The sequence below is a fragment of the Loxodonta africana genome, chromosome X (genome assembly GCF_030014295.1).
Source record: "Loxodonta africana isolate mLoxAfr1 chromosome X, mLoxAfr1.hap2, whole genome shotgun sequence".
NCBI classification, from domain to species: Eukaryota; Metazoa; Chordata; class Mammalia; order Proboscidea; family Elephantidae; genus Loxodonta; species Loxodonta africana.
The window spans coordinates 36456226-36471554 of NC_087369.1; the positions used below are offsets into that span (position 1 = coordinate 36456226).

Sequence of the window (15329 nt, forward strand, 5' to 3'; positions counted from 1 at the left end):
ATTCTGTATTGCAGTGATTTACTTTCCATGAGGAATCAATCCTTTAGCTCTGGAGTTTTTAAGCCTATTGAAACTTCCTGTATTCTGCCCTATATTCTCAGATACTTTTCTTGGTCAAAATAAGACAATATGATAAACAAACCCGTGGAATTGTGTAAACTGATGCTGTAAGTACCCATTTAACTGTGATTTATTCACTGCAATTACACTGCCACCATGATCTACAAATCCAATATTTTGCTTGAAAAATAATTTGAAAGTGAAAAAAATGTAGGTATCTCCACCAATCAGTGGTGGAGTGCTCCTCAACTCATAGCATAGAGGCCTGAGCTATCTTTGGTTATCCGATTCATGACATCCACACAAGAATTGGCAAGAAGCTACGTTACTTTACTACCACAAAATCCTAGAGGCATGGAGATAAATGACACCTATGGTACTTTACATATATTTAAAATGTTGATTAAAAATAGAAACTTTGCATTAAAAAATACTTCCAATGGTAAAACAAATATAGATACAGCCTAAATATACTCATTATAAAATCAACTTATACTTATCTCCATTACTATTTTTACTTTCACTCTAGAAAAACTGGTTAAATACTTTTCATAAGTTGGATTGCATACGTAGTGGAATGTGTGTGTGTGTGTGTGTGAGTACATGTTAGTATATAAGACATCATCATTGCAAATGAAATGTAAATTTATATTTCTAATGTCTTATGTTATTAATTACTTGCAACGCATTCAGTGTATAAAAAAAAATAGAGAGCCTATGGCTTGTGATTCCATGAAGACAATGATGACTCTTGATAATAAAATGTTTGAGACTGCATTTTTAATTTTACTGTAAGAAAATATTTTCTTTAACATTTATATTCCTATGGTTTCCCTGTAGCTACAGTACAGTTTGAAAACACTGATCTACATCAGACCTCAGTGTGATAAAGCTTCTGTCTTTAAGTGTCTTCATTTAAAAGTACTCTATTACATATTCTCAAAAATAAACCTTAGAGCATTAATCTAGAGTTTTTTTCTCACTTCCATCCAAATCTTCAAATCAATCAATCAAAACAAACCTCTGCACAACCAGATGAATAATTGTTCAGTTGGAAACTCAGCAACGTCTTGTTCAGAAAATAAAAACAAAAGAACAGAAGCTGTTTCCCAGTTGTACTTGCCTGGGCTTCCTGAGGCACTTGAGCTGCATCCACTTTGTCTGCAATATAAGCTGCCAACTGCTTGTCAATGGATTCAAGGGACTCCTGAATTAAGCGTAAGGATTTTTCGAGCTCTTGGGCTGACTGGATACTTTGTTCAAGCAACTTTTGTCTCCTCACGGCCTAAAGAAAAAAAAGAAAGAAAGAAATAAAGAAAGGTGAATTAGTTAAATGTACAATCAGGATAGTTTTCCTGCAATCCTGCTGCAAAATAAAGGTACTAGATTCTTCCACAATCACCTTTTTGTAAGATAGATTTCGCAGCTTCCTGCCACTCATTCAGCTGTGCTTATAAAAATAAAAATAATGAAGAAAACAAAAAGAATTAGCACACAGAACTCCAGGATTAGGACTCTCTGCAGGACAAAACCACAGTGTTAAGTACATCAAGGCAAGAGGCTGGGGAAAAAAAATAGTGGACTCATCACAGGCACTGCAATCTGTCTTTCTCAGGCTCAGTGTTCCTCCTGATCTCATTACATAGTTCAAGAGATTTGGTTTACTTAGAATAGGGTCATCGTCATCACAATCCAATTCAAGATAGATAATCCACTTCCACCAGTGAGACACATGTACAGTCTGTTCAGGATCAGCTCCTTTTCAAAAAGAGAATTTTAGATAACCGCCTGGGTAGGATGTATTTTTCAATATTGTTTCAACCAGTTTTGTATGGCCTTTTTCTCCCTAGGTTTTTTCACAATTCGGGTTATGGAAATTGTTTGTACAGTTGCATTTGTGTTACTACTGAAGTCCAACAAATAATAAGTAATCCTAATATAAAAAAAATGTAGCTGCAATTAATCTTGATTGTTATTATAAGTATGATTAGGATAATTTAACATTTTTCAAATATACATAGCATGCTGAACAGACTGCAAAGTCTCTCTTCAAGGATCTGTTCACCTTTAAAAGAGTAGTAATAAAAGTAAGGATTAGAACAGTCAACTTCTTGAGAATGCATTAAGCCATGCATCATATCAAGTATTGTCCTTTAACATACGATATAGGCATAGGAAACCCTGGTGGCGTAGTGGTTAAGTGCTACAGCTGCTAACCAAAGAATTGGCAGTTCGAATCTGCCAGGTGCTCCTTGGAAACTCTATGGGGCAGTTCTACTCTGTCCTATAGGGTCGCTATGAGTCGGAATCGACTCGACGGTACTGGTTATAGGCATAGTATCTGATACAATAAAACTATTCTTCCCCAGGAATGTGGTTAGAGTTTAAAAAATGATCCTGGTCTTTATATTAGAATATAAATGTTGGCTATAAGCTTAAAAGATATGAAGGCCTCATTAGTCTTTAATAAAGTCAACCTGGTACATAGAGTTACTCACGTAAAAATTAAGCTAAAGGCATCTGGACCAAAGGAAAAGGAGCTAGAAGGCTAGTGATGCAATACGAAGGGGCTTTCCCAGTGTTTCTACCTGGACTGCAAATCTTGACTTCTTCAGGATTTTCTCTTAGGCTTCCCTTTTTGTCTCATTCTAAACATAATCTTAGCTTTATTTACACCGCGTAGGCTAACAACTCCCCACTCTGTATCTCTGGTTGAGTTTTCCCTGTGGATCTCACACTTACATATGTATTTCCCTACTGCATATTTTCATTAGATGTCCCACAGTCATGAAAATTTAACAGTATAAACTAAATGTGTGCTCATTTTGTGTCTCCGTCTCACCGAATTCTGACCTCAACTTGCTTTGCTCCTTCTCTGGTTCTTCTTTTTCAGAGAAACACAATCAATTGCTGCCTTTGTTAGACATCATTCTGGATCGTTTCTCATTCTTCTATTACGTGCTTTACCATTTTGCCTCTCATCAGTCAGTCAATCCCCAATCCTTTCTTCTATTTTCTAATAATTTCCTGATTCCACCATTTGCTTCCTCTCCCCACTGCCATTACCCTAGTTCAGGTCATTATCATCTTTTGTTTCAAATCTGGCGCCAGCCTCTTGGCTGGTATCCTACCCCACCTCAACCCACTTGCAAAGCAGCTAAAGTGTGTTCTTTCTAGAATAAAATTATGATTTGCTGTTTAAAGTCCTCCAGGGAGTCTTCTTCTTAGGGTAAAAGCCATAGTCCTTAATATGACATAAAAGCCCCTTCAGGCTACCACCCTTGATATCTTCTATTTTTTGTTCCAACTATAGAAAAGTGTTTTGTTGTTGTTGTTTGTTTTGTTTTTCATTTCCTAGCATAGCCCATGTCGTTTTTGATTCTCAGCCTTACACGTTCTGCTCCCTTTCCCTGGGACAACGACATTCCCAATTTCTTTCTTTCTTTTTTTTTTTCTGTCAAATTTACATTTATCATCTGAGTCCTCCCTTGGTAACTTGGGCATCTCTTTCTCTAGAAGCTATCGCTAACACCCTCTAAGTTCAGGGAAAAAATCTCTCCTATGGTGTCTCTTCCACTTTGTATTTCCATCTTATCACTGATCACACTGCATTGCCATTTCCAATTAATTGTCTGCATCTGCTATAGGGTCGTTATGGGTCGGAATCAACTCGACGGCAATGGGTTAGGTTAGTTTTAGGCTTTAGACCATGAGCTCTAATGAGGTCAGGGATTATGGCTAGCTTGTTCATTGCTCAATACCAGCTCCTAGAACAAAGCCTAATACTTTTGTTTATGGCTGGATGAATACTATAGGAAGGCTTTTTAATGGGGGAAACAGAAAAGTTTCAGTAGGTCAAAGGCAAAAAAAAATACTGCTTTACAAAAGATACTGAGGGAAAAAAGGTCACCATCACTCAAAAATGTATCCTTTGGAGAATAAATAGTTCCTGTTATTTTTTCTTTATTTTTATACTAAAAGTGTCAGAATAGGATGGAATATGATTTGCAGCAACCTTTAATTTATTTCTGTTAATGTGTTCTATCCATGATCGGTGACCATGACCTTGCCCTGCACTCTAATTCAACCACAGTTTCCCTTTTAAAATCAAAACTTCAACTAGAAGTTACATCACATAATAATTCAGATAACAGTGCTCATGGATATAATCAGAGCCCTCTGCATTGTAGAAGATAATTGTCTGTAGCCTACCCCGAGCTCCTCCAGAGAAAAGGATCTCTAATGATGAAATTTCACCATTGTGACAGGTGGCTGAAGAAACCTTCCAAGCACAGCATGCAGTAATTGTCTACTCAGGCGTTTTTGAAAATTTGGTCCTTTCTCTGGCTAAAGGCAAATACAGCATACCCTTCAGTGCACATCTGTAGAATTTTAATATAATTGAATAGGATGTAATATAGCATAACTTAAAACCACAGATCTAGCCTCGGCAATTATTTTTAGAGATCTTATTTTTTTCTATTCATGAGATTCTATGGACACAAAGAAAATGAGGTGGCCTAAGAGATGATGGCTGAGTTGGTCTCAGTTGTGCTGGTTCTTTGCTGAGCCTGGCAATCAATACTCCAAATCCAAACTTATTGCTGTCGAGTTGATTTCGACTCATAGCGACCGTATAGGACAGAACAGAATTGCCCCATAGGGTTTAGCAAGGCTGTAAATCTTTTTAAATCTTTATGAAGCAGACTGGCACATCTTCCTCCTCCAAAACAGCTGGTGGGTTCAAACCACCAACTTTTTTGTTAGCAGCCCAGCAATTTAACCACTGCGCCTCCAGGACTCCTTGGCATTCAATAAGAGAGAATGATTTACACGGATTCTTTGATTATCTCAGGCAGTGAAAAGACCTGATGTCAATCTTAGCTTGCAGAATTCTTTGAACGAGTCATGGCATAAGCTGTTTTCTATTTCTAAATATCTTATTAGGCAGACCCTGATGGACTGCCAGGCCTGTGGATTTTCTAGGACTCTCTGCCCACTTGACCTGAGCTGTCTCATTGAATGGAGTTGGTAGAAAGTCCTAAACAAATAATCAAATTTCGTTGTTGTTCCAGAATACTGCTCAACTCTTGTTTTAAAAATGTTATTTCATGTCATTAGCTAACCTACCCAGCAATAAGGGGAATCAGAAAGAACTAATATAAGGAAAGTTCAAAAGGCATTAAAGACTTGCAATCGACAATGAAAACATAAAAGTAGAAAATTGAACTCTAGTAATAGTTACCAAGAAATAACACAATGGAGAAAAAAAAATTAATCCAATTTTCAAAGAAAACGAAGTAAAACTTCAGTGTTCATAACAATAAGTTATTAGTACTACCATTTACTCAAACTGTTGTGAAACATAAAATTTAAAAAATTTTAATAATTTTTGTTAGCAATGGAAAGTCTTCTCCACAGTGAAATGAATGTTCCTCACATTCCTGTTTTTAAAATCACGAATTAACCTTTGTGCCCCCATATTATAATCACTTAAATCTGAGTGCAGCATATCTAAGAAACTCTAGAAGAATGGATTCTTCATGTGAAATGAAAACTAAGAATTTGAACCAAAAGAAATGTATTTAAAATCAGAATGAATGCTTAAAAGTGGAGGAAAAAAATGCAAAAAGTATCCCCATATCTTTTTACAAAACTGTGTAAATAGCTGTTAAAAAAAAAAAGAAAAAGAAGAACCATTGCCGTTGAGTCGATTCCAACTCATTCATTAAAGGAAATGCATGCCCCGTAATGTGTGTATTAAAGTCAATATATAATATAACAATTTTTATTTCATTTAAGAAATGATGAGAAAGCTCATGATCGCAGATAAATGTGAAATGTGGGTAACATTTTCCCTGCTAAAATAGGGAGAAAAATATTATGAACATGTAGTTCCTTTAAGCCTTCTACGCAGTAGCAAATACTTATTATTTGCTATTTTGAAGAATTAAATTACATAGGCAGTTTCTGTCTAGAGGAAGACTGCAACCAAACCAGAGAGAAATCTTATAGAATATAACCCTACAACACTTCTCAGCCAGACCAAAAGGCGGAAAAACAAATCTGCATTTATGAGTTAAAGAATGCCAGAAATGTGCTTGTGTCCAAATGTCCCCATCCCACACCGATTGCCATCCTCCTCTTGGTCAAGAGTCCACAAATCAAAAATGCACATGAGTTACAATGCAATTTACTAACATAAATAAATAATTCTGATAAAGTTAATTTACAATATAACAAGAAATATAACTTCCCTTGAATATCTGTTGGATCTAGGAGTGAGAATGGGTGTTCTGTTTCTTTTTTTATGAATGTGTGTGTGTGTGTGTGTGTGTGTAGGAAACCCTGGTGGTGTAGTGGTTAAGTGCTATGGCTGCTAACCAAAACGTCGGCAGTTCGAATCCACCAGGCGCTCCTTGGAAACTCTATGGGGCAGTTCTACTCTGTACTATAGGGTTGCTATGAGTTGGAATGGACTTGATGGGAAGGGGTTTGTTTTTTTTCCATATAAACCAAAAAAACCAAACCCAGTGCTGTCAAGTAGATTCCGACTCATAGCAACCCTATAGTACAGAGTAGAACTGCCCCATAGAGTTTCCAAGGAGCGCCTGGTGGATTCGAACTGCCGACGTTTTGGTTAGCAGCCATAGCACCTAACCACTATACCACCAGGGTTTCCTACACACACACACACACACACACACACACACACTTTCATAAAGAATCTACTTGACAGCACTGGGTTTGGTTTTGGTTTTGGGGAGTGTGTGTGTGTCTGCATGTTTTAGTTGTTTGGTAGAAATAAGGAAAAGATAATTTTTTATTGTTGTAAACATAAACATATAACACACACATATATATATATAACAAAACATTCATCAATTCAACAGTTTTCAGGTGTGCAATATGGTGATATCAATTATATCAATCATGCTGTACCACCATAATCCATAATCATTGCCAAATTTCCCTTCACCATAAACAGAAATTCGCTGCTTCCTCAGCAATGACTCACACTGGGGAAAAGATTATTTTGATGCCTGAGATAAGATTGAGAAGGATGAATGAGGTGGAAGGTTGGAAGGATGTTTTCATCAGTTATCTCCTTGCTGTGGGGTCCCACGTGGAAGGGCTGAAGAGTGCTAAGAGTCCTAGGAAATAGAAAGCCTGAGTATGCCAAAAATACTCTTTGCTTTCTTATTTCATCAAATGTTGTCATTGTCCAATTATATATTAAATATTCCTTCATTGCCTATTATATGCCATGCATCAGGGGCTCTGGGCTATTTGTAGCTTTTCTTTTGTAATTATTCAATAGACCTAAGATTAACATTATAAAAGTTTCCTTTTCATTGGCACAAAGCCAATAAAGATTCTCTTTAGTGGGCTGAGAGTTCAAGAGACTCTTGGCTTCTCAGAAGTCTGGGGTGTGGATTGTTTTAAGAACTATAGATTCTTGCATGCTCTGTTTTAACTCATGAAGAAAACCAGGCTGTGCGTGAAAATGTATTACCTGGGAGTTCTTTCAATTCTATTTATTAGGATTTCTCCCCTGGAAATAAGGGAAAAAAAGCAGCTAACAGATGGTTGATATATATTTTTTGAACAGAATGTTGTTGATGACCATCCTAGAGTAAGCTCTTTGTGTATATATATATATATATATATATATATATAAATTTTTATTTTTGTTCATAAGTATCCATCATGGAGATCTGGGCATGTATAATGTTTTGATTTCCAGCATTGTTTTTTCTTCTCCCCTAAGTAATAGAGGAAACCCTGGTGGCATAGTGGTTAAGTGCTACGGCTGCTAACCAAAAGGTTGGCAATTCAAATCCACCAGGCGCTCCTTGGAAACTCTATGGGGCAGTTCTACTCCGTCCTATAGGGTCACTATGAGTCGGAATTGACTCGACGGCACTGGGTTTGGTTTTTTTGGTTTTAAGCAATAAAAAACTTTAGCCAATGTTAAAACTAACCCTCATTTTTTGAAATGGATTTAGTAGTAGATACACTAAAGGAAACAGAGTAGAACTGGCCCCATAGGGTTTCCAAGGAACAGCTGGTGGATTTGAACTGCCACACTTTTTGGTTAGCAGTCAAGCTCTTAACCACTGTGCCCCCAGGGCTCTAAACATAAGACAGGAACTGCCAATTCTTGAATTTTCTCTTTGAGGGAGAGCATTCATTGCCTCCATCTTGGCTGCCCCAAACTTGGAGAAAATAAAGCAATAAGGAATAAATGTTCTTGTTATGAACAGTGACTGGGGATGAGAGTCCTGTAAGAGATAACCTAAAACCAAAGCCTATTCCTCTGGCTCTTCAGAAACTAAAGTGGTGGCTCACAAGAGGCCACTAATCTGCATGATTTGACAGCCATCCCTCACTGCAGACAAACCGTCTCGAATAAAAAGTTCTTTTTCCCAGAATCTCAAGTTCAGTGGGTCAGGTAATTGGTGTAACTACTTCCATTCAGTTTATCTTTGTCACCTATTAAGAGATTGTAATTAGTTCAAGTGCCAAGTTTAAGAATACTCAATTTGACAGGATCATATTAGATAGTTTGAGAGCATTTTTTATAAGCTGTTTCCTCCTGTCCTAACTCTTTTATCTAACCTAGAAGCTATTCTGAACTCCATTATTACGGCTTTGAATACATTGGACTCAGAATTTTAGATATGGGCCCCAAGTAAAAAATCACAGGTACTAAGTTTCCCTCATTATAATAAAGAAAGACTGAATAAATAAAAACTGAGTTGCTTTAAGTCACCTTAGATACAATTCTTGGCTTTTGTAGTATATTTCTTAATGTACTTGATAGGGGAACAGACTATGTGCTAATATACATATTTTTAAATAGAAAACAAATAATGATAAACATTATTCAGAAGGGCCTTCTAGATTGATTTTTGTTAATGGCATTCGGTTAAACCATGGGGAGCGGCACTGTGTGCACGAGGCTCTCTATACTTTCCTTTATAGGAAGATAATATAAATGTTAAAACCACTGGTGCAATGGTTAGTTGGAACGCCATCTGTTTTAAGACTTTGCAGGTCACTGAAGTTCCTCTGTAACGTCTAAGAAAAGCATACCTGAAAGAAATGTTTGGGGATCATTTTATCAGTGGGACTTGACATCAGATAGCCATCACTTTCAAGTAAAGCATTGATAAAATGGTCAATGAGCTGTACAGTGATATATCTACGACATTTCTGCGTTTTTCTGTATCCATTCATCTTCATGGGTAGACAAAGAAAATTGGTTTTCTGCACTGACAGGGAGAAACTGATGCCTAATTTCAGCTTCAAAAAGAAAATGATGGACGTATAATACAGTGAACCTAGAAGGAATTCTACTCTGTTCATCTCATCCAAGCCTTCTGAAGGGAACTTCACATTAGATACCACTGCTGGGTTCATTTTACTGTGATATAAACCCATCATAGTCTAAGAACAATGTTTAGATTCTCTTGAAAACTCTCTGATTTCAATTGACCACCATGGCTAATAGATAAAAAAACAAAACAAGCCTGTTGCCGATAAGTTGATTTCAACTCATAGTGACCCTATAGGACAGAGTAGAACCGCCCCATAGGGTTTCCAAGGACTGGCTGGTGGATTCGAACTGCCAAACTTTTAGTTCGCAGCTAAACTCTTAAACACTAAAAAAACAAACAACAACAAAAAAACCTCTTAAACACTAAAAAAAAAAAAAAACACTACTGGGATCAAATTATACTCAGATTGGTGCCAACTTGAAGTGATATCTGAGGAACTGGAAAAATTCCCCTCTCTCCTGGGATGCCTGCTATGACTGATCATTTTTAAAGAGAAAATACATGACGATTACCAATATTTATTACAAATAATCCAGATAATTGCCATGGTTCTGGAGAAGGTGAGAAACAAGACATAGTATGTTTATGGCTTCCTGTCAACCTATTTATCCACACCACACTGAAGAATTCCTCAGGTCTAGTTCTGCGAATATCTGTACTATTTTGTCCTATGGTTATTGCCAAGCTTTTAAATCTTTTGTTCTCCAAGTAGATAAGATAGTCAAGGCTGCATATTTGTAGTAAAGAACTCGGACCAGGGTTTTGGCTCTAATGTGATTTCATTTAGCTGTGTACCTTGAACAGCAGGAGGAAGATGGAGGAAACAGCTGCTTTTCCTTCTGCTTGCCAAACGTGCTGTACAGTGCTTGTGCAGTAGGCTGCACATGCAAACCGATGACGTCTGTGTGTTGGTGTCAGCATGGGGAGCAGGTAAACACCGACAAAGTGGTACGTTACACTCAATTCCTTGTTAGAAACCAAAGTCGCCTGACAGGGAATGAGCTTGTGAACTACTAAGCTGGCTGAGGAGTCCCTGGGGGGTGCAAACTATTAGCGTAGTTGACTGCTAACCAAAATCTTGGAAGTATGAGTTCACCCAGAGGTGCCTCAGAAGAAAGGCCTGGCAATCTGCTTCTGAAAAATCAGCCACTGAAAACCCTATGAAGCAGAGCTCTACTCTGACATGCATGGCGTTACCATGAGTCAGAACAGATTCGATAACAACTGATAAGCAGGTTGAAATACACATGAACTTGTTTTCAACTGAATCTCTCCTCTCTCTCCTTCCCCCAGTGACAACTTCTTATCATCTGTAGATTAAATCAATTGTGCTGGAGTTGATTGGAGTGGTAGAGGTGCGAGCAGGTCTCAGGTGGTGGGCCACCACTTGATGGATTCTTACACTGCTTGTAGGTTGGATATAGCTGAAGATTAAGTTATGGACACTGTCTACCTACCACATCTATGTAAGACTGCTCAATGTCTTCCAAACTGGCTCCACAAGGAAAGTTTTGTCCATCTAAATTATAAACCAGGAGTGAGAGAGTGCTAGCATAGTGGGTGACATATTGATGCCCTTGTGCAGATGAAAGATATTGATGTTAGGAGTGTCTCATTTTTCTGTACCATCAAAAGTTTGCTGTGGGCTCCTAGAAAGTGCTCATTCTACTCCAGTAGGGAACTGGGCCTTGAAGGACAACTGTTTTTCCCCCTGCTTGGCTTAATTGTTCTGGAATTGGAAATGAGCTTCATCTCCGAAATATAGGGATTACTCAGCTCTAACAGCTCTAACTAGCAGTAGGTGAACTTGAAAAAGTTAATGGTCCACCCCAGGAAGAAATCTGAGACATAGGAAATATTTGCAAAGTGGACTGCCTTAAATGATTCATGCTCGGGTAAAGGTCTAGGTCAGGTTTGAAAATCTGAATAATTACCAGAATCCAGAAGAGCTTTTCAAAATACATTTCCCAAATCTACAGAATTAGAAACTCAGAGGGAATTGGGAGGGAGTTACAGTTCCTATAAGGAGCCCTGGTGGCACAACGGTTAAAGCGCTTGACTGCCAACCAAAAGCTAGGTGGTTTGAACTCACCAGTTGCTCTACAGAAGAAATTCCTGACGATATGCTGCCATAAAGATTACAGTCTTGGAAATCCTTTGGGCAGTTCTTCACTGTCCTAAAGGGTTGCTATGAGTTGAGATCGACTTGACGGCAACAGGCTTTTAGGGATCAAGTTCCTATATCCTCCTATCTCTCTGATTTGGATGGTTAGTCAGGCTTGGGAAGACTTACCGATAGTGAATGAGCACAATCACCAAATTATAAAAAAATTGAGAATATATACTAAACGTATATATTCACATTCATTCATATGCGTTTTAATGTTCTCCCAAAGCAAAAACAATTTGTCAAGAGTGAATACATAATACTTAATTTTTAATTAGGTATTAAAATAGAATTCACGTATGTTGGTGCTAGGTGCTGTCTAGTTGGTTCCAACTCATAGCGACCCTGTGTACAACAAAACGAAACACTGCCCAGTCCTGCGCCATCCTCACAATCGTTGCTATGTCTGAGCTCATTTTTGCACCCACTGTGTCAATCCATCTCGTCGAGGGTCTTCCTCTTTTTGGCTGACTCTCTACGAAGCATGATGTCCTTCTCCAGGGACTGATCCCTCCTAATAACATGTCCAAAGTATGTCTGACAAAGTCTTGCCATCCTTGCTTCTAAGGAGCATCCTGATTGTACTTCCTCCAACACAGATTTGTTCGTTATTTTGGCAGTCCGTGATATATTCAATATTCTTCACCAACACCACAACTCAAAGGCGTCGATTCTTCCTTGGTCTTCCTTATTTATTGCCCAGCTTTTGCATGCATATGAGGTGACTGAAAACACCGTGGCTTGGGTCAGGAACACCTTAGTCCTCAAAGTGACATCTTTGCTTTTTAACACATTAAAGAGGTCTTTTACAGCAGATTTGCCTAATGCAACATGTCATTTGATTTCTTGACTGCTGCATATGTTTATGTATTTAAAAAAAATGCTGCCTTCGAGTCAATTCTGACTTACAGTGACCGTACAGGACAAAGTGGAACTGCCCCATAGCGTTTCCAAGGCTGTAATCTTTAGGGAAGCAGACTGCCACATCTTTCCCCCACAGAGTAGCTGGTTCATTTGAACCTTTGGGCTACCAGCCAAGCACTTAACCACTGCACCACCAGGGCTGCTATGTTTATGTATAAAAAACCCAGTGCCATCGAGTCGATTCCGACTCATAGCGACCCTATAGGACAGAGTAGAACTGCCCCATAGTTTATGTCTACATATATATAAATTTATGTATAAAAAAATGCAAACATATGTGTGTATGTATGTGTTCATGTATCACTTTGTACCAAGAAAAAAGCTGGTATGCTATACTTAGCGTACATACAGTTAAACGAGAAAATTTTAATGCTGTCTTATTAAACATTTTAAAAATGCCATTGCAAGTAGCCGAGGAAACATTACTTATTAAAAAGGGTAAATTATTTTTTAAGTCAATGATGGAATTGTTATTTTCAAAATTAAAAAAATGAAATTCCTATGATTCATAGTGATTAAAATAAGAATGAAATATGTTTACCATAGATCTTTGTTCTTATGAAGGTCATTTAATCTTCTAGTTCCTGTATCTATAAAATTAAGGCTAATTAAACTCAAAATTAAAGATGCTTGTTGAAAAATAGTTAAAAGCAAGAATCAAAGTAACTCATATAATTGATGATGGGTAAAGAAAAATACTTTTCTCAGTAAACAAAGGAAGATACAGTAAACACAGAAACAAACACTTATAATTTAAAAAGGAAATAGTGTGTACTCTTGTGTCTATTCTTCTTAAAGATGACTGGCCTATTGGATTTATTAACTGTGTATAAATATTACACAGGTGGGTTTTTTCCTTGAAAATGTAATGACTTTCACTCAATTATTCAATTAAAATTATTATGAGAGCAAGTTGTATAGTCCATTACTCAGATCAAAAATGAAGTCACCTTGAACACAGATGTTGGCATAACAGTCTCCTTGCAGTGCGATTTTTATATAAAGATAAAAATTTTATCACAGTGCATCCAACCAAGGAAAGTCTAGATTCAGGATATCTAATATGCTTTCTTCCACTGTAAGGAAAGAAAGCACCAAACACAAACACGGAAAAATTCAATCCTAGAAACTATGTAATTATTAACATATCTTTAAAGTATCAATCATTAGCTGATCATCCCCAGTGAAATCTCATTAAAAAAAAAAGGAAGGGAAGAGAAGGGAGGGAACAGAAAGAAGGGAAGAGAAGGAAGAAAGGAAGGAAAGAGGGAGGGAGGCAGGGAGAGAAGGAAGGAACGAAGGAATGAGGGAACAGATCTAAGTTCTGTAACACCTGAGCATTTTCAAAAGCAATTTAGCTATGAAATTAACCAAGTACATATAATAATACTTATGGCTAGATTCATGAGTGTATGAACTATGAAGTCACACAAAAAAAGAAAAGAAAAAAAACCCGTTACCATGGAGTCTATTCTGACTCTATAGTAGAATGGCCCATACTTGGTCTAATGCTCTGCTGTCACCATCTTGAAATTCTTATTTTTTTAACAAGAGAGCTACATTTTCTCTGTGCACTGGGCCCCGAAAATTATGTATCTATTCCTGGCTACAATAATTTGGGAAAATGGTAAATAGCTAAAAGACTGAAATAAGAATCCAGACTAAATGTGATAAGTTATAAAGAAAATTTTTTTTAAAAGTTATAGATATAATAAAATAAAAAATATGAAATTCAAATTAGAGGCACCAGGACACAGTGACATACTGGTGGAGGAAAAATGAATAGCAAATGAATGATTTTCAAATATGATTATAATTGAAAGAAAAGAACCTAAAGATCAATCTCTGAATTCTTTTAGGATCTATTCAAATATATTATAAAGATAATAATGAATGATAATGCAACGTAAATAAAAGTCAAGTTACTGCACCATCATCACCCAACATTTGGAGGAGTCATTTACTTTTTTTGCTTCTAATTTGCCACAATCCGTTTTCTTTTTATCTCCATTTTAACTTCATAGTTGCCCCCACAGAACTTATGAACAATGCAACTGTAATTAAAAAGTGAAGGAAAGAATGAGAGTTAAGAAAACTAATCCACCTAGTAGAGACTACTTTTCTAAGTACTAGGTTCTGCATTTTATATATGGAAAGCTTAGGAAGAAAAGAGATAAAAAAAAAATTCATATACCAAGAAAACCAAAACCAAACCCACTGCCATCGAGTCAATTCCAACTCACAGCGACCCCATAGGGTTTCCAAGGAGCAGCTGGTGGATTTAAACTGCTGACCTTTTGGTTAGCAGCCAAGCTCTTAACCACTAGGCAACCAGGGCTCCTATATGCCAAGAGGGAAGTTAAACATTAAAACTTGGTTGGTTCTTAGTTTACTAGCTTTCTACCATTCTAGTAAAAATGCAGTAGTTCATGAAACATTCTTTAAATACATTTTACCTTCTTCATAAGCTTCTCATTAAAAATAGATAGATCAGAAATATTAGTACATCCCACACAACTATGGTTAACTGATTTTTGACAAGGGTGCTAAGTCCATTCAATGGGGAAAGAAGAGCCTCTTCAATAAATGGTGGTGGAGAAATTAGACATTCATATATAGAAGAACGAATCAAGACCCATACCTCACACCATACACAAAAAACAACTCAAAATGGATCAGGTCCTAAATGTGAAAACTAAAACCATGAAATTCTTAGAAGAAAATATAGCGAAGAAGCTGTGAGACCTACTTTTAAGAATGGATTAACAGATATAACAAGTAATGCAGAAGCAACAAAAGACAAAATAAACAAACGCATCCTCAAAAAAATCAAA

The 15329-nt window shown here is 37.0% G+C and overlaps 1 protein-coding gene across 1 annotated transcript in view; it reads right to left on the reverse strand.

Annotated features, from left to right (window-relative positions):
* Positions 1 to 15329, reverse strand: part of DMD (dystrophin) — a 1889362-nt gene that overhangs the window by 1431690 nt on the left and 442343 nt on the right. Inside the window, exon 25 of the mRNA XM_010599731.3 lies at positions 1184 to 1345. Coding sequence (XP_010598033.2) covers positions 1184 to 1345 — 162 coding nt within the window. The remainder of the gene's footprint in view (positions 1 to 1183; positions 1346 to 15329) is intronic.